The 27,783-nt window shown below is 39.3% G+C and overlaps 1 protein-coding gene across 1 annotated transcript in view; it reads right to left on the reverse strand.

Moving 5' to 3' along the window:
• Nucleotides 1-234: 234 nt before the first annotated feature.
• Nucleotides 235-27,783, reverse strand: part of LOC149146253 (methyltransferase) — a 107,945-nt gene continuing 80,396 nt past the window's right edge. Inside the window, 1 exon segment of the mRNA XM_089452709.1 lies at nucleotides 235-968. Within this exon segment, the coding sequence (XP_089308835.1) occupies nucleotides 820-968 (149 nt within the window). The 3' untranslated portion in view covers nucleotides 235-819.

The following is a 27,783-nucleotide window of genomic DNA, read 5'->3' on the forward strand; positions in this document are numbered from 1 at the left end:
GATATCACAAAGAGGATCTAACAAGAGACATCGCTACAAATAAACATTGATTTTATCTTGAACATGAAATCTCTCTTGGCACGGTTTGGTGCAATTGTGACAAATTTTATATGGTGGTGATTTGTGTAAAGTAGCACCTGACAAGACATTGATTGGTGCAATTATACAAATAGTAAAGCAGCAACGCAAGAAACCATTCTAATTGTACCTGGTTTGGTTTCAACAGCGTTATCCAACTTATCTGAAGCATACAAAAATGGGACTTGCAACATGTTTATAGTGCTTTTGACCACCTTGACAGTAGATCCCACACACCTGAGAAACAGTAATGTTCCTAACCAAATAAAGTTTCCCACATTGTCCCTAAATATTTCCATTTAACCAAAAAAATTATGACAAATTCATGGCCAATTATCAGATTCAAGTGAGAATAACATGGTAGACAATTTCATCATCTCAACAAGGGCTACGTGTGATGATATAGAAGATAATATTACATGCAATAATGGTTGGCCTAACGCTTTCTGAAATTTCAAAATTGATTTTTCTGCAGATATGCTTGACTACTTGATGATATTCACCGACTACATAATCACAAAGCATATTTTTCATGACGAGAGCGTTAATTATTTCAACTAGAAAAGCTTAGTGAGTATATAGCTACAGGAGATGAGCTTCATATGTTAGGCTAACAAGGTGCACTCCCATTGCATATCCATCACCTTGTTAAAAGAATTTGAGGACAATAAAACAATTTTAAGAAGTCATCATTTTCTCAATAGAAGACTATGGAGCAAGACAACACATTAGCTTGTTTTGTTATGAATCAATATGTTGAGCATCATCCCAGAGCATAGCAGCAGCCAAGAGTGCAATTGTTGCTGTTTCCACTCGTAGTCGACGAGGCCCAAGTCCAACAGGTATGGCACCCGCTTCAGTCAACGCTCTAACCTCTTTATCAGTAAAATCTGAATCAAATATTGGAATTTGTATTAATCCATTTTATCATCTTAAACAGAAATTTTGATGGAAGAATTAAATCTTAGCATGCATAAAATTTTGAAAGACACAATTCTCACAAAACAAGAAAACAACGGTGCTAATTTATCCCTGAAATAATGTTAAATTTGGTAACTATGGCCAAACTCCACATGGGTCCTCTTATTTATGACAGCAGATATTTTTCTTGGATTCCTCTCTCCAAGAGGTGTAGGATTGATCTAAAGATCATCCAATTCTGACATGTACAAACAAAGATATGAAGTTATTTATATTATGGACAAATTGTCAAGGTCGGCGAGCAAGCAAAACAGGTATTCAAACCCCCAACTCATCCTCAACCATGCATATAAAAGGAGACCTCAAGTCATTTTGACCATCATCTCATCTCACATCTCTCTCTCCTCTTGTGATTGGGTACACATTTCTGGGGATTCTTCTCTCTCACACGTGCAAAGGAAAGGACAGATTTCTGTTGACTGCGTTGACCAAGCTGCAGGGAGGCTGTTTGACTGCATTGACTTCAAGCGTTCACCTGTTTTGACTCCGGTTTGGGTGAGGCATCTCTGTCCTAGCAAGCCACAGATCTGGGCACTAAAACCGAGGCAATCTGACCTCTCCTTTGACCGGCGTTGACTGTACTAGGGCTGGCTGCAGGGTTGCCTTTCATTAACCAGTTTTGACTGGACTTTTCGGACTGTTTTGGGCTGATTACACTTGCTGTTGGAGGCCGAAGTTGATTGGGTTTGACCGAGCTGAATAGAGGAAGAATTATGCCCTGTTGACCAGCGTTAACTTTTCTGGTTGGGGCATATTGCTGCTGTCATAAATTATCAGAATTGTAAATTGTACGATCTCTCTCTCTCTCTGCTGAACTATTGAAGAATATAAGAAGAATTGATCAAGGGTTTCCCCACATTGGGGTTTGTCCCTGGCTGGTGCCACATCTTGTGTCCTCTTGTCTTGGCTTGTCTTCTACTGTTTATGTTTATGTTCTATCTGCATTTTACTATCATGTTGATGTGATTGCTAAACTGGATATTGATATTGGGCTAATAAAGAAATTGAAGTAAAATTGCTCTTAAGCATAGAACATACCATTGTTATCTAAAATTAACATGGAATCAGAGCTGAGGTGAAGACAAAGCCCAAGCAAGAGTGAAAGAGCAATCACCAAAGACAGTTGGACAAGGACAAAAGGCTCAATGGGTTCCTCATCCCACTTCCCGGCTGAAGACAAGCTCCATGAAAAATCTGACTATCATGGATGGAAGATGTCCCTTGATTTGACCTAAGAAGAACAAAAAGTGTTGGATTATGTGAAGGGTAAAATCCTTGAGCCTCCTTCAAATGCACCAGCTGCTGTGAAGACCAAGTACAATAGGGTTGAAGTCAAAGCAAAGAAGATTATCAGAGATTCCATTGACAAGCGTCTGGTGGCCTACATCTCCGATTTGAAGACCTCCAAGGAGATCTACGACAGGTTGATCAACATGTTCAAGGTTAGTGATGCTAATCAAATATTATTTCTCAAAAATAAGTTGAAGGATATTAAGAAGGGCAAGGGCGAGGATATTCAATCCTACTTCTTAAGGATCACTAAGATCAAAAATGATCTATTTTTTATTGGAGAGGTCATTACTGACAGGGAACTTACTATCACTACCCTTGGAGGACTCCCACCCAAGTGGTATATATTTAGAACCACTATTCTCAATAATGATCGAATTCCAGGGTTTGAAGAATTGATGTCGAGATGCATTCAAGAAGAAACAAGAATTGTGGAGCAAGAAATGCCTTCTAATAGAAGCAAACCCACTGCATTCTCCGCTCATGCCAAATAGAGAAATAATGCAGGGTCTAAAGGTCATTTCAATGGAAAGCCCAGATCTAAGGGAGGAAGGAAGAGAAGGTGGTTTGTTTGCGATAAGTTTGGCCACTATGCAAGGGAGTGTCCAAATAGAATGGACACATCGCATGATGATGATCACAATCATTCCACGGGCAACTTCAACAACAATCAAAGGAATGGCAGGTCCTAGGGCAAGGGAAAAGGGAATGCAAGACATCAAGGAAATGGTCGACCCTCCAAGAAAGCAAGGAACTCCAGGGATGAAGAATCAAATGTTGTTAACAATAAGCAAAAGAAGTACTATCTTATATCGGCCCTCTCCACTACCTCTCCACCGGACACTTTGGGGAATTGGCTAATTGATAGTGGTGCCTCAAGGCACTTCACCGGATACAAGGAAGCTCTCTCTAATCTGATAGAGAAGGAGACAAACTTGGAGATTATCCTTGGAGACGATGCCACCTATCCTATGAAGGGAGTAGGGAATGTTACCCTTCAATTGAATCAAGGTAACACTATTCATTTACAAGAAGTACTATATGTACCTGATCTCAAGAAGAACCTGGTGTCCATTTCGGCAATGGAAGACAAAGGATACAAGGTGGCATTCATCGATGGAAAGGTACATGTTTGGAAAAGAAATTTTAAAGATGCTTTTACTCTTGGGTTCAAGGTTGACACTTTGTATCAAGTTGGAGGAAGTCCATTGGGAGCCATGTCTTGCGACACATCTCTACAATCTGAACTATGGCACCGGAGGTTTGCCCATCTTCATTATAAGGCTCTACCCGATGTGAGACAGATGGTGACAGGTATGCCCGAGTTCAAAGTAGAGCATGAAGGTGTATGTCTGGGATGTGCCGAAGGAAAACTTACAAGGGGACCATTCCCCTCAAGTAATAGCAAGACCACAGATATATTGCAATTGATCCACTCCGACATATCTGGTATGATGCTCGTAAACTCTTTGGGAGGATACTTATATTATCTCACCTTTACGGATGATTATTCTCACAAGACCTGGATCTACTTCTTGAAAAAGAAGGATGAAGTGTTCACCTGATTCCGTCACTTCAAAGCCTTGATCGAAAACCAATCCGAGAAGAAAATTAAGATATTGAGGACTGATAATGGGACTAAGTACGAATCCAATGAATTCCATTATTATTGTAGAGAAGTTGGCATTAAGAGGGAGACTACAACACCATACACTCCCGAGCAGAATGGTGTAGCTGAAAGGAAGAATCGTATTATTGTAGAAGTGGTTCGTGCCATGCTTCATGATCAAGGGCTTCTGAAGTTCCTATGGGATGATGCCCTCATCAAGCATTGGACGCCAAGACTCCCGAAGAAGTGTTCATTGGTAAGAAACCCGATGTCTCTCATTTTAGAATTTTTGGAAGTCCTGTACATTTTCATGTGCTGAAAGAGAAAAGAAGCAAATAGGGTGCATCAGGGAAGAAAGGAATCTTTGAGGGCTATAGTGAAAATTCTAAGGGTTATAGAATTTATGTGGTTGGTCAAAGGAAAGTTGAGATAAGTCATGATGTCACCTTCGACAAAGATATGACCCCTCAGCAAGATCAAATCCCTTCCTATCCCAAGGAAGGACAAAGACGCTGACACCGGAAAACAAGGTGCAAAAGAAGATGAAACGATGCCGAATGTTGATGAGCCTATGGATCTTATTGATCCTCCTCCTCAAGAGCCCTCCTCCTCCAAGAGGAGACCCTCATGGCCTAGGGAGACTCTCGAAGATGCCGAGAGACATTGCACCAAGGCGGACTTTCTGTGAAAGCAAGAAGACGAATAAATATCAAGGATACTTGACCGTCATGAGCACTATCATTCAAAATGAGCCTTCATCATTCGAAGAGGTCGTGAAGCAACAAGTATGGAAGGATGCTATGAATGAAGAATACGAGTCAATTATGAAGAATGATGTCTAGGATGTAGTTTCTAGACCCCAGGACAAATCGGTTGTCACCTCTAAGTGGCTCTACAAAATCAAGCATGGAGCTAATGGAAGTGCAGAAAAGTTCAAGGCTCGCTTTGTTGCTCGAGGCTTCTCTCAGAAGTGTTGGAATTTCTAAGTCTATCCGTTAGAAACCCTTCATGCACTTTACTGATTTATTCCTACCTACTTGTTCTGTTAATTAACAAGTTATTTACAATGTAAATACTAGAAATAAATACAAGTACATGCTCAACACATTACAGATCATCAACTAAAGGAAACAGAAACAAGCACACAAGTGAGACTGTTGTTTTTGGACTAATGGCCCCGGAAAAACCCAATGTGGGAAAACTGGTGCAGCTATCTGGGGGTTTTATTATTATGCAGTTTTTTAATACAATCTGGGTGCCAAAACCCGCTCACCCAACAGAGAATAATCTCAGCAGTAGTACTTCTTAGTTGGAGACAGATGTTTCGGCTGAAACCCTGGATAATCACTCTGATAGCTTCACAACTCCAATCTATCCCACGAAACCCCAGTGTCAGCATCTACGGACAGCGTCAGCCCTTTCTGGCACAGTGTTTGTCCAGTGTCACTCTAGCTTGGCCTGTGTCAGCCTCTAGAGGCACTGCGTCAGCCCTCTGCGTCACCCATGCTGGCCCTCTGAGGCACTGCGCAGCTCTTGGCATTTCTAAGTCTATCTGTTAGAAACCATTCATGTATTTTATTGATTTATTCTTACCTACTTGTTATGTTAATTAACAAGTTATTTATCGAGGAATTTAGACTTCTGTGATCCATAATATTGTAAGATAATCTTCAGCAAAATCACATAGCGAATCTTTTGTCGACGCGTTTCATGTAAATACTGGAAATAAATACAAGTACATGCTCAACACATTACATATCATCAACGGAAGGAAACAGAAACAAACACACAAGTGACACCATTGTTTTTGGACTAATGTCCTCAGAAAAACCCAATGCAGGAAAACCGGTGCAGCTATTTGAGGGTTTTATTATTATGTAGTTTCTGAATAAAATCTGGGTGCCAAAACCGGCTCACCCAACAGAGAATAATCTCGGCAGTAGTACCTCTCAGTCGGAGACAGATGTTCCAGTTGAAACCTCGGATAATCACTCTGGCAGCTTCACAGCTCCAATCTGCCCCACGAAACCCCAGCGTCAGCCTCTAGGGATAGCGTCAACCCTTTCTGGCCTAGCGTTGGCCCAACGTCACTCCGGCTTGGCCTGCGTCAACCTCTGGAGGCACTGTGTCAGCCCTTTGGCCCTCTGCATCACCCACGCTAGCCCTCTGAGACATTGCACAGCTCCTAGCTGCCTCTGCTTGAGCCCTGCCTAGCTCTACGTGAACCCTTGGCTGGTTTTGCATCCCTCTCTCCGGCTACTACGATGATCCTCCCGGTGCTATCTCTACCTCTCTGCTTCTGTATTCACTGCCCCTCAGCTGCTACTTTGATCACTCTCTCAACTTTCTCAGCAAACCCAGCCCCAGAAAGTTGAAATCTTGATCTCTTGGTGTATTCTCCAAGTGACCCTCAAGCCTCCTCTTATACTTTTCTCGTTGAAATTTCAACGACCGAGATTAAGTCCCTAATAAATGGCTAAAATTAGATCTGGCTTGATCCATGACTTTTGGACCATTATAACACAGTTTTATATTAATTCACACTAATATTTTAATTTCCCTAAGTTTAGACTTAGGGACTCCATTAAAAATATTAATTATTTTAATATCTCTCCAACTGTTTAGAATCTACCCAAACCCTTTCTAGGTATTGGAGATCTCATGTGCCTTAGCCTCTCCACCAATTTTCGTGGCTAGAGCACATCTGATGCTATCCCAAATCAACAAAAAGGAAGATGTAGATTATGATGAGATATTTGCACCTGTTGCCCGATACACCACCATCCGCTCGATCATAGCCCTTGCTGCCTCGCAAGGATGGAACCTACATCAGATGGATGTCAAGACCACTTTCTTGCATGGTTCGATCAAAGAGGAAGTCTATGTGGAACAACCCGAGGGGTTTGAGGTTCATGACCGGGAATCTCATGTATGCAGGTTGAAGAAAGCTCTCTATGGTTTGAAGCAAGCACCCCAGGCTTGGTATGAGAGGATTGATAGCTATCTGATGAAGCTGAGATTCACTAGAAGTGAAGTCGATCTGAACCTTTACTTTAAGGTTGAAAATGATAAACCTCTCATACTGGTACTTTACGTGGATGACCTCTTTCTGACAAGTGTAGACCCCCTGATTCACAAATGTAATAGGGAGTTGGCTTATGAATTTGAGATGAAGGACCTAGGACTAATGCACTACTTCCTAGGGTTGGAGGTCTGGCAAAAGCCAGGAGAAATTTTCCTATCTCAAGGAAAATATATTATGAAGATATTAGAAAGATTTGGGATGGTGGACTGCAAGCCTGTGATTACCCCGATGGAACTTAACTTTAAGAAGTTATGTGGTAGTGTTGCCGGACCTGAATTGGGAAATGCTTCTAAGTATCGTCAACTCATAGGAGCACTGATGTTCTTGGTGAACTCCCATCCGGACATATGTTTTGCAGTTAACACGTTGAGCAAATATATGGTTGAGCATCATCATACATTGGATTGGTGCCAAGAATCTTCTGAGATATCTTCGGGGCACAATCACTCATGGACTGAAATACACTGTCGGAGATGTGAGGCTACATGGTTATTCTGATGTTGATTGGGCTTGTAGTGTGGTGTGCTCGCTTCTGGATGTTGTTTTTCTTTGGGTTCTGCTTCGATATCCGGGATGAGCAGGAAGCAAAAATCAGTTGCCTTGAGCACCGCTGAGGCCGAATACATAGGTGCTAGTATGGCCTCCTGTGAAGTTGTCTGGTTGAGGAAGCTCCTCAGTGAGTTGTTTGGACATGTGTTAGATACCACCGCGATCCTCTGTGACAACTAGAGTGGGATCCAATTATCAAAGAATCTCGTGTTTCATGATCGCTCCAAGCATATAGATATCAGGTACCACTTTATACGGGATATGGTACAGCAAGGATCAATAAGGTTCCATCACATTGGGACTGATGAGCAAGTGGCCGATATTCTGACAAAGCCCCTGGGGAAGGTCAAGTTCTTGGCCCTTCGAGAACGACTTGGAGTCGTGGAGAGACCCTCTTGTGAGGGTCCTATATGATATGGACATTGAACTCTGGGAGCTCCAGGGACTTGGGGTACTGCTTGGAGTGATGAGCAACCATAGGGTGAGTGCTTCAGCCTTCCCCTAGTGGCTTGTTGTGTACAGGGTGAGTGATTCAACCTTCCCCTATGATACCCCATGGCAACATGTAGGCAGGATGAGTGGTTCATCATTTTCTTGTTGAGACATCCTACCCATGCAGTCTGGGACTCATGGGAAGTACGTCTCATCTAGCCAATGAGTAGGGAAATGAGGATAGGGACCATAGTACTACCGATGGACACATCATGTACTACCGTACTCCCTATGCAAGGATGACCGATATTGATCTGGGATCAATTGGCACTGACTTCAGGTCAGTAAGAGTGGTATGAGACACTCTCTTTTGATTGGAACTGACTTCGGGTCAGTAAGAGTGGTATGAGACACTCTTTTATCTGGGACTGACTTCGGGTCAGTAGAGAATGGTATGATATATTCTCAACAACTTCTTCTTCTTCATAGTTCAGCAGAACAGAGCAGAGCAGAGCAATGTAGAGCAGTGCATTGATGGAAGAGATAGTACCAACTGGCAGACGGATTAGCAAATAGAGTTCTCCCTAGTTGAGAGGGGAATGTTAAAATTGGCAATTAGGGCCAAACTCCACATGGGTCAACTTATTTATGACAGCTGATATTTTTCTTGGATTCCTCTGTCTGAGAGGTGTAGGATTGATCTAAAGATCATCTGATTCCGACATGTACAAATAAGGATATGAATTTATTTATATTATGGACAAATTGTCAAGGTCGGCAAGCAAGCAAAACAGGGATTCAAAACCCCAACTCATCCTCAATGTTGCATATAAAAGGAGACCTCAAGTCATTTTGACCATCATCTCATCTCACATCTCTCTCTCTCTCCTCTTGTGATTGGGTACGCATTTCTGGGCATTCTTCTCTCTCACACGTGCGAAGGAAAGGAGGACAGATTTTTGTTGACTACGTTGACCAACGTTGACTGAAATGCATGGAGGATGTTTGACTGCATTGACTTCAAGCATTCACCTATTTTGACTTCGGTTTGGGTGAGGCATCTCTATCCTAGCAAGCTACAGATCTGGGCACTAAAACCAAAGCAATCTGACCTCTCCTTTGACCAGTGTTAATGTACTAGGGTTGGCCGCGAGGTTGACTTTCATTGACTAGTTTTGACTGGACTTTTTCGCACTGTTTTGGGCTGATTACACTTGTTGGAGGCCGAAGTTGACTGGGTTTGACCGAGCTAAAGAGAGGAAGAATTCTGCCCTGTTGACCAGCGTTGACTTTTCTGGTTAGGGCTTTTTGCTACTGTCATAAATGATCAAATTTGTAAATTGTACTATTTCTCTCTCTGTTGAACTAATGAAGAATATAACAAGAATTGATCAAGAGTTTCCCCACATTGGGGTTTGTCCCTTGCTGGTGCCACATCTTGTGTCCTCTTGTCTTGGCTTGTCTTCTACTGTTTAGGTTTATGTTCTATCTGCATTTTACTATCCTGTTGATGTGATTGCTTAACTGGATATTGATATTGGGCTAATAAAGAAATTGAATCAAAATTGCTCTTAAGCATAGAACATACCATTGTTATCTAAAATTAACAAATAACAACGAAATAAGAGGCAAATGTATTCGTTGATTCATCAAATGAAGGATTAACTCGTACCTTTGATATTTAATGAATACATTGTGATATGTGAATGAAATAAACTATGCATAAAAATTTGTGTATTAATCAAAGATGAGGGCAAGGAGAAAAGTTAGGGAAGACGATCTCATAGAATCAATGAAGAAATTTAAAAAGAAATTATCGGAGATAGATATGGAGATGGTAGAACTAAATGTCTGATTATAGCATAGTTGTTATGGTCACCTAGATGTACAATACAAATATGCACAGGATGATTGATTGAATAGAATTTCCCCTTCAGGGGTTTCTTGAGAGTAAACTCTCCATGTCTTAGTATATGTTTAAGTCTATGTGTTTGTATCAGAACCTTGCTACATCCACGACTGGTTGATTCTCTGATACATTTGTAATGCCTGATACTCGCAAACACTAAAGTGTTGATCGGAACAATGTCATTGGAGTTGATGGCGTTGATAAAGAATGCAATCGATGAGTTTTTTGATTTGAGATGAAAGATTGGGTTGTGCATGGAGAAAAAAGATTTTATATTGTTGTGTGATTTTGATCCTGAGAATGGTATATGTAAATAGTTGCGTGAAAGACTATGAGGGAAGCCACGCTGGGATCATGCAGATTTGCAAGAAACAAATCACACACTTGAGTTGCAATTCAAATTTGAAGTCAAAGCCTCATAAAGTAGTGAGGCATCCATATTTAGTGAAGCAAGGTAGTACAACTTGATTTTGTAGCGCATTCAAGACTAGTATAGTTTTTCAAAATTGATAACTATTGAGCATATAGGCTCAGTACTAAATAGAAATACATGTATTTTTATTAATAAACAATGATTACAATGAATGAGGGCTCAAGCTTAAATATAGCCCAAGAGCCATTACATGAGGGGGCATGATCTTTGATCGTGCCCCTTAGTCTAAAGATGGAGTTAATTAAGTTAGTAGGATAATTTTATACATGGCATTGCCTCCCTCTCAAAGAATGCATTGTCCTGAAAGCATGCGTAACAATGGGTGTTGTTGATGAAATGCTTCTATCTCCCAAGAAGATTCTTCTTCTGGTAGGTTCTTCCACTTGATTAGGTATTCTTTAATTACTCGAGATCGTAACTTCCCTTCCCCGGTGGTAACAATTCCTTCTGGTTCTAAGATGAACTTGTCTTCATCATCTAATATCAAAAGCGTTGGTTGTGTTGATCGGTGTTTGCCCACTGCCTTTTCAAGACAAGATACATGGAAAATATTTTGAACTCGACTATTATCCACAAGGCTTAAGTTGTATGCTACTTGGCTTAACTTTTTGTTAGTCTGATATGGTCCATAAAACTTTGGAGCCAATTTGTTTTTTCCTTTTTGCTTTAGGGATAATTGCTTGTAAGGCTAAAGTTTAACAAATACCCTTCTCCAACTTCAAATTCTCTTTTTGTTTTGTGTCGGTCGGCCTGCTGCTGTAGGAATTTACACGGTAAGTTCCTCAGAAATAACACCAAAAGGACACCGCTCACAACCAGATCTCAAATCAATACACCAGTATTTTTGACGTGGTTAAAACTTAAAACCCTCAAAGAGGGAAACAGTCCACGGCCTGAGCCAACGTGGCCACTTCAGGCAATTTATTAATCAAAGAATGAAAATTTACATAAGCTTTCTCTCATAGACGGATTACCCGAACAATGACCCTCCATGCGCTTTAAATAGAACTCATGGACCAATCGGGTGTCAAGCCACGGATCAAGTGTCGGTAATACCGAAGAGAGAGTGAACCGTCGGATCACTACATATCGTGACCGTTGGATTGTAAGTTACAAAATGTACAACGGTAAAGAAACACACTTTACCTAACTCTATACTAGACCAAGTTGAACTTAACTATTTCCTATGTGTCGGAATATCCTAACATCCCCCCTTAAGAACAACTTGGGATAGGATTGAAGGATTTACAAATATGACACAATAGGAGAAGGAAGGAGGCACTAGAGCCTATCCCCCCTTAGTGACAACTTCCTGAACTCCAAGCATATATCGAAGTTTAGTGAACTTCGCCTCTGTGAGAGCCTTTGTGAAGATGTCTGCAACCTGATCATCTGTTGAACAACATTGCACTTCAAGAACATGGTCATGAATGAGCTTTCTGATGAAGTGCATGTGTAGTTCAATGTGTTTGCTGCACTGATGCTGGACTGGATCTTTGCATAGCTGAATGGCACTTTGATTATCACACCAAAGTGTGGTTGGATACTGCTGCTCAAAGCCAAACTCTGATAGGATCTGACGAAGCCACAAGACTTCCTTACTAGCTTCCACGGCACCACGATACTCTGCTTCTGCTGACGAAAGAGAAATGGCAGCCTGTTTCTTACAAGCCCATGTAATAGGTCCTGAACCAAGAGTGAAGACATAACCAGCAGTAGACTTCCGATCATCAGGGTCACCAGCCCAATCAGAATCAGTGAAACCAACTAATAGAGGAGTTGCTTTGGCACTGTAATGAATCCCAAACTGTATTGTACCTCGAACATAACGAAGTATTCTTTTAGCTGCTTTCCAATGACTTTCACGGGGGTTTTGCATAAAACGAGCAACAAGGCCAACAACAAAGGAAAGGTCAGGACGAGTATGGGTAAAATACAAGAGTTTTCCTACAAGTTGACGGTATAAGGTAGCATCAACTTCAGGAGAAGTACAAGAGACTGAAAGTTTGACTCCAGACTGAAAGGGAGAAGGGGCTGGCTTACAGTCTTCCATGTGAAAATGACGAAGAATATCACAAGCATACTTGGACTGGGAAAGGGAAATGCCCTCCTTGGATTACAAGACTTGAAGACCGAGAAAATAGTGTAAGTGTCCTAAGTCTGTCATTTCAAATTTCTTTTTAAGGCTGGACTTCACATGGTTTATAAGGTTGGGATCACTACCAGTAAGAATAAGATCATCAACATAAAGAACAAGGATGATAAGAGAGTTGCCCACTTTCTTGGTGTAGACAGTATTGTCAGAATAACACCTAGAAAAGCCAGATTCTAAAAGAAAGCTATCCATTTTGGCATACCAAGCCCGAGGAGCTTGCTTGAGACCATAAAGAGATTTCTTAAGTCGACATACAAGGCTGGAGTCTGTTTGGATGAAGCCAATGGGTTGTTCCATATAGATTTCTTCATGCAAGTCCCCATGCAAGAAGGCAAATTTAACATCCATCTGATGGACTTCCCATTTTAAAGAGGCAGCAAGGGAAAGAACAAGGCGGATAGAGTTCATTTTGGCAACAGGGGAGAAGGTTTCAGTGTAGTCAATGCCTTCAACCTGTGAAAAGCCCTTAGCAACAAGACGAGCTTTATGTTTATCAACTTTCCCATCTGGTCCATACTTGGTTCTGTAAACCCATTTACATCTAACAAGTTTGCGTCCCTTTGGTAGAGGAACAAGATCCCATGTATCATTTGCCAACAATGAATGATATTCTTCATTCATAGCTGCTTCCCAATGTGGATGGCCTGAAGCTTCTGCAAAAGTGTCAGGATCATGATTTACTGGAGCTTGAGCCAGTAAAGAAGAGGCCCTTTCAAACTAAGAACGTGTACGTCGCTGATCTGTAGGATCACCGGCAAGATCACCTGCTGCATCCCGAGTAGCACAGACCCATCTTGGAAGTTGAGGATCCTGAGAAGGTGGGGGAGGAATGTCATCCTCACTTTCATCATCTGAAGAAGAAATGTTTTCAAAAGTAGAAGAGATAGGAAGAGGTGGCACATCCGCCGGACTAGGCTCGCAGGCCGATTTATTTTCATCAAATTTTACATCTCTTCTAATGATAACATTTTTGGACTTAAATGGAATAAGTCTATAACCTTTTACATCTTCAGAATATCCAACAAAAGTACATTTCTCACTCTTAGGTTCTAAAGCTTTATGCTTTTCATCTGGAATATGGGCCCATGCTTCACTTCCAAAAACACGAAAGTGACTTACATCTGGTTTAACGGAACTCCAAGCTTCTTCTGGAGTGATATTCTTTAGAACCTTAGTAGGAGTGCGATTTATTATATAATTTGCACAATTAATTGCTTCGGCCCAAAAACTAAGACTGAGTCCTTTAGATTGCAGCATACAATTAGCCATTTCCTTTAAGGTGCGATTTTTCCTTTCAGCTACACTATTTTGTTGTGGAGTGTATGGAACAGTATGTTGCATTTGAATTCCATTTTCGGTGCAAAAGTTGATGAATGTGTTTTTAACATATTCTCCACCATTATCAGTTCTTAGCTTAAGAATTTGATGTCCAGATTGTTTTTCAACAAAGGCTTTGAAGGCCAAAAAAGTGTTAAATACTTCGCTCTTGAGTTTTAAGAAGTATACCCAAGTGTGTCTGGAGAAATCATCAATGAAAGTTAAGAAATACTTGCAGCCAGAGAATGAAGCAACAGGAAGTGGACCACATAAATCACTGTGCACAAGCTGTAAAGGGGCTGAGGCGTGCCAAGAGGCACGTTTTTCAAAACTGTCCCGATGATGTTTTCTGAGTACACATCCGGAACAAACACCATCTCTGCAAGATACCATAGGAAGACCTGTCACCATATTTTCTTTACATAGATGCTGAAGGGAGCGATAGTTTAAGTGACCAAATCGCTCATGCCAAAGTTTGCTCACTTCATCATTATGAGCAACAAATACTGAGGGAAGATTTGATGACCCAAAGTTGTGAAACTTATACAACCTTGTGGAATCATCAGCAATACCAGTAGCTAGAATCTGTTTAGGATCTCTTAGATCCTTGATTACAACATCATGAGGTGAAAATTCAACAATTTTACCTTCACCTGAATGAGTTATCTGATATACAGATAAAAGGTTGCAGGATAAGGTTGGAACACATAATACATCATTAAACTGACCATTGTCTAGATGAACAGTTCCAGTCCCTACAACATTAAGAGATCTATCATCACCAACATATATATTTTTGGTGTTACAATCATTTAAAGAAGAAAACATGGCTTTGTTTTTGGCCATGTGATAAGAGGCTCCAGAATCAATGAGCCACTCATGAGAATGAGAAGAAGAAGATACATTTAATGCATAACCAGACTGAGATGATTGACAACGACATGCAGAAAGTGCCATTCCTGAAGATAAAGTTGAAGTTGAAGTAGAAAAATGCTCCACATGGATGTTATGTTTCTTCATTGCGGCTTCCAAGACTTCCATCTTCTTAAAGCATTTAGATTCTAAGTGGCCATCTCGATTACAAAAGTTACAATGTCTATCAGTCTTCTTCCATTTGTTTTTATTGGTCTTATCATTTTGTTGAAATGATCTTTCATTTTGAGGGTGAGTTTGCTTAGGACCCTTGTTTGGTTTAGGACCATTCTTTTTAGGATATGACTTCTTAGGATTCTTTGAATTTGGTTGCTGCTGGGCGGCTAACGCTTTCTTGGAAGAGTTTCCAAGATTAAGAAGACCAAGGTGTAAGAGTTTTTCTTGTTCTCTTATTAAAGAATCACAAAAAGAGTCAAAGGAAGGGGCCTTGTAGTCTTTTCCTTGACAAATGAAAGCTTCCCTTGTAGAATGGAAGGTGGAAACAAATACAGAGTAGGCTGGTCCCAACTTAGTAAGGATGGAATAAATAAGGTTACTATCTTCTTTCTTAACCTTAACACCTTCCAAGAGATACCAAAGGGTCTTGAATTTGGACAAGAAATCTTCAATGCAAGAAAAATTATTAGGATCCAATGTAAGCAACTCATTTTCAAGTTGATGGGCTCTAATTTCATTTTTAATCCCAAAAACTTTAGTGATTTGTTCCAATGCTTCATGAGGAGTATCAAGTTCTGCAATATGGAATCTAAGATCAGGCGAAATAGACATCCCTATCAAACCACGTGCTTGATCTTGTCTATTTTCCCATTTTGCAGCCTTGTCTTCATCTTTTGGTTTCTTCTCTTGGCCTGTGGCTATTCTGTAGAGACCTTTACTTCTAAGTAAATCTTCCATGTAGGATATCCATTGGAAGTAGTTAGTGCTGTCAAGAATGACTTGGCATGGACTTTCCATTTTTAAAAAAAACTGAAGCTGAAGATGCTGAAAGTAAGTGTTCCAATGGATAGATCTCGAAAAATTAGGCTGTTTTAAAAAAAACGGCTCTGAAAAAGGCTTCCGGATGAAGAAGTTATGGCTTTTTGAAAAAAATTTGTTGAAGTTGCCGGCAAAGTGCGCGAATGTGCGGGAATGAAAAAAAACGCCCCCACAAAATGGAGATTTGAACCCAAGACCTCTACTCTCTTAAAATAGCTTTGAACCAATTGAGCTATACAAAAAATTTGAGAGAGAGAGAGAGAGGGGGGGGGGCCTTGGGTTGCGTGCTTGCCTTAAGAAAGCTCTTTTTTCCTACAAAACAAAAACACAAAACCCAACACGAATATGCAAAGAAAAACGAACCTTAACGGGTCGAAGTTAGCTTTAGCCGGAAACTAAATATTTTTCTCAATGTTTCTGATTTTCCAAGATCACACTAAGCTGCAGGGAAAAGAGCATACGCATGAGAAAAAAACCTTCATTTCTGTTTCTGATTTGCCCAGATCGCACAGAGTCGCAGGGCAAAGAGCATACGCAGAAATGAAAGGTATAGATTCGGTAATTAAAAAAGGCTAAATAAATAGAAACCGAAATAACCAGAGAGAAAATAACAGTAAACTACAGATAAACACTGTATACCTCCAGATCTTAAAAATGATGCAGATAGGGCTACCGGAAACCTTTTCGCGTGAAACGAAGGGGGTTCCTCACTGGAACAGATGCTCCGAACACAACAGAGCAGTCCTCTCGGCCCGAAAGCAGTCAGAAACAGTAGATCTAGGAAACGACAGCCGCATGCAGTTCTACCGGCTTCAGATTTGGATCACCAATGGACGCGGCCCTCAAATAGCTCTGATACCATGTAGGAATTTACAGGGTAAGTTCCTCAGAAAGAACACCAAAAGGACACTGCTCACAACCAGATCTCAAATCAATACACCAGTATTTTTGACGTGATTAAAACCCTCAAAGAGGGAAACAGTCCACGGCCTGAGCCAACGTGGCCACTTCAGGCAATTTATTAATCAAAGAATGAAAATTTACATAAGCTTTCTCTCATAGACGGATTACCCGAACAATGACCCTCCATGCGCTTTAAATAGAACTCATGGACCAATCAGGTGTCAAGCCACGGATCAAGTGTCGGTAATACCGAGGAGAGAGTGAACCGTCGGATCACTACATATCGTGACCGTTGGATTGTAAGTTACAAAATGTACAACGGTAAAGAAACACACTTTACCTAACTCTATACCTAACTCTATACTAGACCAAGTTGAACTTAACTATTTCCTATGTGTCGGAATATCCTAACAGCTGCTTCATGTGATTTCTTGCAATATTTAGATTTTCTTTTAATGTTTGAAAGACTTTTTTGGGTTTCTTCTAACTGCTCATTAACTGTTGGAACTTTTGTCTTAGAAATGACCAAGTCCTTCCATTTATGAGGTTCGTATATGTACAGATCTTGAAATGGGGTCATCTTTGCGGAAGTGTGATAAGTTGAATTGTACCACCATTCAGCAAGATGTAACCACTGAGCCCACTTATTTTGTTTGTCTGTTGCATAACAACAAAGGTAAGCTTCTAAGCACTTACTAATAGTTCTATTTAACCGTCTATTTGAGGATGATATGCAGAACTCATGTTGAGGTATGTTCCAATATGTTTGAAAAGCCCCTTCCAAAAATTCCTTTTAAACTTGGGATCTCCATCACTAACAATGACTTTAGGAAATCCATGTAATTTGTAGACGCTCTTGCAAAATATCTCGGCGATCTCTTTTGTTGAATCTGATTTCTTCATTCCTATGAAGTGTGCATACTTTGTGAGTATGTCTACTACTACAAGAATTTTATCTTTCCCGTCTGACATGGGTAATCCTTCAATAAAATCCATTGATATTGTCGATGGAATTATATGTATTCTAATTCCAACATTTAATTATCAATCCGGGGTCGTAAGACTTAGAGATGCAAGCACATGAAATGCAGGATTAGAGCTTATTCTAGCCTATGCTAACAACTAACACTAGAAAGAACTAAAGAACTAATCACTAAAGATTATCACTTGTCACTGCACTATGGGACTCTGATGCTTATCAGGGTTTGAACCACAATCTTTTATTAACAATGTTCATGTGGTTTTATATATGTAGCTTATTAGGTCCTGAGACTTCAACGGTTTTAATCCTATAGTGATGAAACCCATTAAACACACCGCAAAAAAAAAGTAAATTGCAAAAAAGTAAATGTTGGCAACTGTAAGCAAAAGCGTACGAGGCAAGTAAAGAAAGCAAGGCAATAAACTACAAGAAATGTGTTAACAAACTATCAAAAAATAAATGCTAAGCAGGCTTAGAGATATATTGCAAGTTCTTATTTGTTGTAGGAATCTTTTACCAAGTAGTTGCAAAGCTTCAATCAATTAAAGAATCCTAAACTGCAAATTACATATATTTTTAATACTCTATTCTAGTATAGAACCTAGTACTTAATTAAGTACAGAAAGGATGGAATTTGAAATTTTGAATAAGTACTGAATTAAGTACGGAAATTCTGTAAATTGAAATTCGAGATATTAAAACGTGTTAAGAAACCAATTTAAATTTGTTTGACTCTTTAAGCCTGAGAAAACTCAATTTGAATTTGATCCTAATGCATTCTACTTAACAGATCTGAAAATAAAGCAATGAATCTAATATTATGTGAAATACAAATCTAATGAAAAATTGAAAAGAACATCAAATAAAATATGCAATCAAATGGAATTCACTTCTTAAAACTAAAGAGAAGTTCTAAGCACTAAATTGAAAACATGAAAGTAAATAGATCTAAGTTTTATCTAACATAAATTCATTGCAAAATAAAACTAAATTGCTAGATGTAAAACTAATCTACAAAGCATAGCAACACTTACCCACACTAAGGGGCCCTTCCCAGGAGGTTAGTGCTGCTAAGAAAATCTCAAATCAAGCTAAGAAGATGTACCACAATTCAGCAACCATCAATTCTTTATTCCCATCAAAAATCTCTGTTACAAATCAGCTCTCTAAATCTCTCCAAAAACTAATCATTGATCTCCTCTATTACAATAATGAACAAACTCCTCTTACAATAATGAACAACCTTATTCCTCTACCCTTTGAGGCTTTATTTATACATAAAATCCATTGAGGAAGGATAAGATCCAATCCCCTAAACTCAGAAAACGAATTTACAATTTTAGAGGAAAATCTCATAATTCTGATTTTTTTTGCAATTTTATACAAATTGGTGTTAAAGAACTAACCATATCTTCTCGACCATGATGTATTTTAGGGAGTTGTTTCTATGGAGCCTAACTAGTTATATTATCAACAATAACCTCTCTTGGATTTTCCTAATTCGATTCCATGGCCTCAGAAATCGCGCCCAAAAATGACTATCTAGGTTTTTTGCCAATCTAGGTTTTGTAGAAATTTTATACAAAACTACTTCAAAGAACCTGTTGTAACTTTGTGACTGTATTGAATTTTTGGAAACAGTTTGAGATCCACGTAAATCACTATATTTTTCACAAACCCATTTCTTGGATTCTTGATATTCGCCACCATCTACTTGGAAATCGAGGTGGAACATGGCAATTTCAAAATTGTTACATATTTTTGGTTGTAACTTAAATCATGTGCTAGGATCCCATGTGTGAGCTGAGTATATTCCAAGGCTTGTACCAGCATATTAGGTCCATGTGGCACCTAATTTACCATGCTAGAGAAAAATAAAAACATATTTTATAATTTTGAATTTTTTCCCTCCATAAGTGCAGAACTAAGTACCGAATTGCTGAACTGCCAAATTGTCACTGAGCTTTCCATATTCAAACATGATTCTTGGCCACATAACCACATTATTAAACCATCATTGATAAAACCATGTTAAAAACATGTTTAATCATTAAAAAGATAAGAAATCCATCATAATTAACCACAGGGTAGAAGAGGTTCATTTAGTGGAAGTTGATGGTATAATGCTATGAAAAGTATCTTAAATGCGGGAATATGGCTCATGAATAGAGTCTTTATATACTGAATGATATGACATATTCAGGGCCCAACAGATATTTCTTCTCATTTTTGGTTTGGGATATTTAAGGGGTGGAGCAGACCTGGGGTCATAATGTTCTCACTTTTATTTCGCTGACATTGATCACATTCTGCTACATATTTTTGAATATCATTATTCATTCCCTTCCAGAAAAATGATTGACGTGCATTATAGTAGGTTTTAAAGAAACCTACATGTTCGGCTAATAGTGAATCATGGGACTCTTTGAGAACCTTGACTTTAAATTTGGAATTTGGACTTAGGTAAATCCTTCCCTTGTACCACAAAATATTGTTTTTCCATTCAAATTTTGAATTCTGAGGAGGGTTATTGATTATAGCACTTGTTTCTGGATCTTTTGCATACTCACTTCGGATTTCATTAAGCCATTCTAGGATTATAGCTGAGACTGCAAACAAGGATGTTTCTTCATCTTTTCTGGAGAGAGCATCTGCCACTACATTGTCCTTTCCCCTTTTATGTAATATCTCCATGTCAAACGCAACAATTTTTTCAATCCACTTTTGTTGTTCTTCAAAGAGTGTTTTCTGTTGGAGGAGGCACTGGAGACTATTATGGTCTATTCATATGCAGAACTTACTTTCCAAAAGCTATTGTCTCCACTTGGCTAAGGCGTGCATAATGGAGAGCATTTCCTTGTTTTATGTAGAACTAAGACATTCTTGCTTGTTTAGCTTCTTGCTTACAAACGTGAATGAATGACCATCCTGCATTAACACTGCTCCTATGCCAAATCCTGAAGCATCACATTCGATTACAAACGGCTTTGAAAAGTCTGGAGTTGCCAATACGCGTGTATTAGACATAATTCCCTTCAAGTCTTTAAAACACTTTTCTGCTTCATCATCCCATTGAAATGAGTTCTTTAGAAGGTTAGTTAAGGGTGCAATTACATGGGCATAGTTATTAACGAACCTTAGAGAGTACCCAGTTAACCCTAAGAATCCTCTTAACTTGGAAATGTTAACTGGTATAGGCCATTCTTTTATAGCTTGGATCTTATTAGGATCTATTTTTACTCCTTCCCTGGATATTATGTGTCCGAGGTACTCTACTTCTTTTCTGAAGGTACACTTGGACATCTTTGCATAGAACTGATGTTCTTCTAATATGGTGAGAACTTGCTCCAGATGTTGTAGATGCTCTTTCCATGTTTTACTATAGATTAGAATATCATCAAAGAATACTAACACAAACTTCCTTAGATACAGACGAAATACCTCATTCATGGTGGCTTGGAAGGTTGTCGAAGCATTAGTTAATCCGAAGGGCATTACCTTAAATTCATAATGACCTTCATGTGTTCGAAAAGCAGTTTTCGCTATGTCCTCTAGCCTTATTCTGATTTGGTAGTATCCTGATCTCAAGTCTAATTTTGAAAAGTATTGGGCTCCATGAAGTTCATCTAGCATTTCATCTATAAAGGGGATCGGAAACTTATTCTTAATCATTACCTTGTTCAGCCCTCGATAATCCACACAGCCTAAAGGATCCATCCTTCTTCCGAACAAGAACCATTGGAGCAGTGTATGGGCTTCTACTCTTTGTGATGATTCCACACCTTAAAAGATCTTGGACTAATCTTTCGATTTCAGTTTTTTGGTGGTGTGGATACCTATATGGCTTGATGTTGATAGGGTTTGACCCTGATTTGACTTTGATTATGTGCTCGATTTCTCTTTCAAGTGGCATCTTCATAGGAAGATCTTGGAACACCTTTTTGTGTTTTTGGATCAGTTTTTGAACTTCAAGTGATCGTTCCTGGACTGTGGATGCTTCTTTGTTAACCAACCTTGAAACCAACATCTCCATCTGATGACATTGTACTACATATGTTGGTGCTCCCTTCCGAATCATTTTCATCATCTAGGATGATGATACAATTTGATTCTCAGGGAGTTGGAACCCATATAACTTGTATTTCTGTCCTTCCCATTTAAATTTTGTAAATTGCTTTTGATGGTTGGCAGAGTAAGTACCTAGGGTTTGTAGCCATTAGATACCTAAGACCACATCCGCTCCTCCTAATGGTACAGTGTGAAATGGAGATTCTAGATTATAGTCTTGAATCTGTAATTTGACTTTATGGCATCTCCCTATTTTTTCAATTTTATTACCGCAGCTACCATAACTTTCATGTTGGGCATGAGAAATGCAAAAATGTTGAGCCTTTTCGCCATAGTTGAGTCCAAAAAGTTATGGGTGATATTGGTATCAATTAGAACCATTACGTTTCTCTTTTTGATATGTCCCTTTAACTTTAATGTCTGGAGCTGCAATATACCTGTCATTGCTGACAATAGCAGTTGCGAAATATTTTCGTTATCTGGTTCTGGAGAAAATTGTGGAGAATCTACAATTTCTTCTATGTTTGATTCTTCACTGTTTGAATCATTGGTTGTTTCATATGTAGACAAGTTTTTGGTTTCTTTTCCCTTAGCACATCTTTGTTTAGGGTCCCATTTTTCGCCACAACATTTGCACTCACTTTCTTTCATTCTTTGCATTTCCAAATTAGTTTCTTCTCCTCCACAAACATGTGGTGGAACATATTTTGTATTATCCGTATTCGCAGTTTGGGGGACTCTTCGTCTTGAATATACTCTTTCAACTTTTGGCCACTGCTTCTTTTCATGCTTCTTTTCAGCAGCGTTTGGCTTCTGTCTTGCTTCTTCTATAGAAGTGATGTCATGAAGCTCAAGCTCAGCCTAGAGATGGGGTTTAAGTCTCGTGATGTATGAATGAATGAGACGAGTTTATGATAATCCAGGTACTCGTGTAGCTAAAGTTTCCCATTCTCTAGTGTATTCTTCCACATCTCTTTTTTGTTGCAGTGTGGCGAGCGCTGAGAATAACTCTTCCTCCTTGACACCTTGGAACCTCTTAAAGAATGCGTTTTTGAATTTATTCCAACTAATAGCAAGTGTCGTCTTCTTCCACCACATATACCAATTATATGCTTCGCCTTCCATTTGCATGAATGCATGCTTAATCTTTCCATCATCATTGTCAATATCGTAAATCTCGAAGTATTCTTCTGCTTTATTGAACCATGCAACATTGCATTTCTCGTTACCATCAAATTTGGAGAGCTCAAGTTTTGCTCTTCGTTGATATGTAGTAACTTGTGGAGTGAAGTCGATAACTGCATATTTTAGTATTGATTCCAGAGTTGCATATTTTGAAAATTTGCGTTATTGTTTTGTTGATTGGGTATGGAAGATGTTTTTGGAGACTCAGAGGTTTCATGTGAGTCTGATGACTTGAGACTTGGGCCGATGACCTGCAATACAAATTGTCAGCTAAAAATAAATGGATCAGCCCTCTTATGACTACAACTAGGGCACTTATGGTTGGTTGAGGCCTTGCTTGGCAACATTGGCTCTTGAAACCCTAGCCCAAGAGACAAGTTAATTTGCAAAACAAAGGGTTGCGGTAGGGGCAAAAGAGGGGGTCAAAGGCCTCCAAGGGGATGGACGGCTACCCTAAAGGGAGTTTGAGCCTTCAAAAATCCTGCGGCTAGGGTAAACAAAGGGGTCGAGGACCTAAGAAGCCTCTGGCCCTCACGGCCAAGAGAAAAAAAGGTTGGACGGCTAGGCCTTAGGGCCAAAAAAATTTCGAAACCCTTTCAAATAAAAATATCTCCACAAAATCACTGCAACTTTGTCCGATGGCTTACTCTTCAGGCTGGACGTTGAGTTTGGACGCTAGATCTTGCCTTCCTAGGCCTAGATCTAGCTCAAAACCCCAACAAAAAATCTCTTGATCACTTGAAGTTCCCCTGCACAAATGAATCAAAAAATTCCAAAACCCCAAATATATACAAAAATATAAAAACCCAAAAAATGAAACCCCAAGTGCTACAAAACAAATGAGTTAGAAATAATTTACAAATTATTTACAAATGTACAATGTTTGCAAATTAAAAAAAAATGAAGAAATATTTTTTGAGTAATAATAGTGGAGCAATATATTTTTCGAAAATTTTTAATATTGGCCATGTTGTCACACAAAGTGTCTAGGCACCGCGACAACGCTCAGAATAAGTGTTGTCACTCTAATCCTTACTCCGTTTAGACTCTCTCCTAGACAAGTCAAGGTGGGTAGTCTCTGGGGTGAATGAATGAGTATAGCCTGTGAAACACGGGCTCTAGGAGACTTAAAGATGGACAACTTGATGAATGTGAAACAAATCCTGGTTAATCGCGATTGATAGATCTAGCAATTAAGACAAGTAAGACACAATCACAAGAAATAAATTATTTTAGACCAGTGCCTTATATTCAATTAACCATAGGTTTTGGACGGAGACCGGATGGAGACGAGGGTTTCAACGGTTTATGGCTCTCTGGCGCCCTCTGCGCTGAATGATTTCTTTGTTGCAGATAACCTGGCGTTCCCAGAAGGCGTAAAATGGCTTCCGGCAATTTACATGGAACCCAAATCCTGGCACATTCTTGAAGTTTTACTGCATGCAGAGAGGTTCATGGAGATCTGTTGTTTCTTGGTCTCCACGCCAGCGAAACTCTTGGTCTCGAAGAAGGAAGACGCCTCTGCGGGGGCCGTTGGCATCAGCCTTAGCGCAGAAGGAATTGAAGGCTTCAAACTCGTTTCTGGCGCTCGAGTCACTGAACGCGTAAAGGAAGGGGAGCTTTTTCTTTTGAAGAAAGATTTCAGCGGTATCCAAGCAGGGGAGCTCAATGTCATGGATCTGCACAATGGGGTCACAGATCTGCCTTTATTACAGATCTGCAGTCATCGAATCCTCAAGATCCGACGTCAAGGTACCGAATCGGCAGCAAGGTCAACAGCATTTTGTCCATATCCTTCCTTTTCACCCAACCTGGTCCAAGTTGTGTCTGCAGGGTCATGGTTCTGCTCTGAATCGGGCGTCCTGACCGTGGATGGTAGTCAGATGTTCAGATCTGCAATTAAACCATCAAATCAGGAGCCCAGAAGATCTTGGGGCCTTAAAAAAACCCAGATCGATGGACAAGCGGCTTTCAGGAGGCAAGTTCAAACGAGATCAACTCTGAAGCAGCTTTCTACCTTGAACCAGCCGGATCTGCCTGAAGAATCTCATGCATTTCAGATCCAAGTTAATCTTTCAGGCAAAACGACAATGTTATGGGTTTGCGCAACAGATCTTGTGCAGGATCTTCTGCAAAAACTTGAATGTCGGCTGGGGATTCCCTCCTCTTGCCTCAGACTGCTGTATAAGGGTAAGCAGCTTATGCATCCCCTTCCTCTCTCTTTTTACAGCATTCAAAAGGACGCTTCTATTGGGGTTTCTTTCCGTTTAAGAGGTGGTTCATTTGGGCAAACCTCCTCTGCCCCATCTTTCTCTTACAAAGATGCAGCACGCAAAAACGCTGCCCAACCTCAGTTCTCTTCAAAGGCAACCCAGCTAAATGGAGCTCCAAAGCCGTTTCTGGTAGACAAATCAGAGGAAATTCCCTCCATTAACTTCTCTAATCCTAGGGTTGAAAACCGCTACCAGAGCTTTGCAGAATCTGCACTCATTTGCAGATTTAATGGCCTATGGCCTCGCACAGCAGATCTTTATCAATGGGTCCATTCCTTTTGGACTAAAAAGTGTAAAATCTTCTTATGTTCAAAAGGTTTCTTCCTGGTGCTTTTTGACTCAAGCGAAGACTACCAGAAAGCCTTAACGGGAGGCCCTTGGTTCTGGGGTTCAGCTGGGCTTTTTCTTACCCCCTGGTTTCCTGACTTCGACCCCTCTACAGCAGTCATCTCCAAGCTTCCCATTTGGGTCAGGCTCCCGAATCTTCCGACACATTTTTGGGATTTCTCTGTCTTCCTAGCTATTGGAAACACTTTGGGATGATAGCTGGCTACAGATACCTCAAGAAGGGAAAATGGTCTCTACACTTATGGCAGACTGTGTGCAGAAATAGATATCAGCAAAGGACTGTCGGATCAGATTAATCTCAAGTTTGGAGATTTCCATTAGACTCAACCACTGAATTACGAGAATACAGCCTTCCGATGTCGCCATTGTCATCAAACAGGGCACCTTCAGAGTACATGTTCCCAGCTCAAAGATAAAAAGAAGAATTTGAATCGTAAGCCCAAATCCAAGAGATGGAATCCTTTTGAACCACCCCGTCCACTGGACGATTTAGGCTTCTCGAGTTCGGAGGAAGAGGAATCTGAGGCAGATGTGCAAGTTGATGAGGAAATTGAAGCTAATTTGCAGAATGAGGAAATTTCGAAGGACGCTCCCTCGGCTCATCCGGAGATTCCCTCTAACCAGCAGATTTCTCAGAAACGTTCCCATTTCTCTTCGTCCTCAGACTCTGATAAGGATGCTCAGCCATCAGAACAGAATAATCTACAACTTGTCATGACTCAGCCAAGCTCCACTGGGTGGATAAAAGTGAGCAAGAAAAAAGGCAAAAAATGTCGTTTTGCAGGAAACAACCCTTCGGGGTAGCCTTTTGCTCAGTTCTTTCCTTTATATTCCTTTGCTTTCTATTTCCCGTCCCCTGTCTGCCTATTTGGAGCAAGGTTATTCCCTATCACCTCCGGCTCCATTGCTTCTCTGCTAAGCCTGTTTTCAGGCTTGATTGTACTATATTCTCCCTCTCTTAATAGAATTAGTCTTTATTCAAAAATAAATAAATAAATAAAAAATAAAAAATAAAATAAAAAAATAAAAAATAAAATAAAAAAATAAAAAAATAAAAAATAAAAAATAATAAAAGATAAAAGATAAAAGATTAAAGATTAAAGATTAAAGATTAAAAATATAAAATATAAAAATATAAAATATAAAATATAAAATATAAAATAAAATAAAATAAAATAATAAAATAAAAAATAAAATATATATATATATATATATATATATATATATATATATTCAATTAACCATAAACTAGATAAAAACAAGTTATCCAGATCAATTTATAAATGTGGCAAAGCGACAATCATGAACAATTAAATGTCAACGCCCAAAAATTTTATCATGCAAGAGCTTCTAGCAATTTATCTTTCTCCTATAGTCAATATGATTTTAAAACATTAATCGCACTTGACAATAGAGAAAACACTACCACAAAAATTAAAATTTTACACTTAACACACAAAAAGACACCAAGGAACTTTAGATTAGAATTTAATTATCCCTTAGGTAAATTTTTAATGTGCTAAGCTTATGAAGCAAAGATTAATGTGGCAATGAATGTTTTAATGTGACAAAAAATCAAATCAAAAGACCTTAATCAAAGTTAAATTTTTATAGGTCGTAGGTCACATAAAAATTTTCTTAACTGTAAAAGCTCAAATTCCTCTTTTGATTTAATTCCTTAGCAATTCTAAAGTCACCAAACAAATTTTAAAATTTTTAGATTTTTTAATGTTTTTTCCTTAAATTTTTATTTTTTTTTCTAAATTAAAACACAATCAAAATAATTAAAGAAAATCAAAACATAAAAACCAAAGTCATAAAACAAAAAAAAAAAAAAAAATGGAGAAAAACCAAAACAAAAATCAAATTTAAATGAATCTAGAAGTTAACTAAAGTAAAAAAAAACAAATTTAAAAAAAAAAAGAAACTAACAGTTAACTAAACTAACCTAACATAAATAAAAATAAAAATAAAAAGGTGAAACCTAAACCTAAGTGAAGCAAAACGAAAAGCGAATTTGAAAGTTTGTTTGGTTTGTCTGCAGGTTTGGATGGCGGCAAAGGAGAGCAACTCAACGACAGCGTTTGGCAAAGGAGCACGCGGATGGGATGAAGGAATTCAGTAATGAATGGATGATTGTGTGCAGGGATATGGCGCTGGCAACACAGAGGTTTTGGAGTTGCAACGAGCAAGGGACAACAACGAAAGGAGCGAGCAAGGGACAACAACGAAGGGAGAGATGGCAAATCGAGGAGCCAAGGGGAAGAGCTCGATGGGG

This window comes from Pinus tabuliformis, chromosome X, assembly GCF_031772625.1.
Source record: "Pinus tabuliformis cultivar Carrire ecotype Pingquan chromosome X, CPIR1, whole genome shotgun sequence".
Classification (NCBI taxonomy): Eukaryota; Viridiplantae; Streptophyta; class Pinopsida; order Pinales; family Pinaceae; genus Pinus; species Pinus tabuliformis.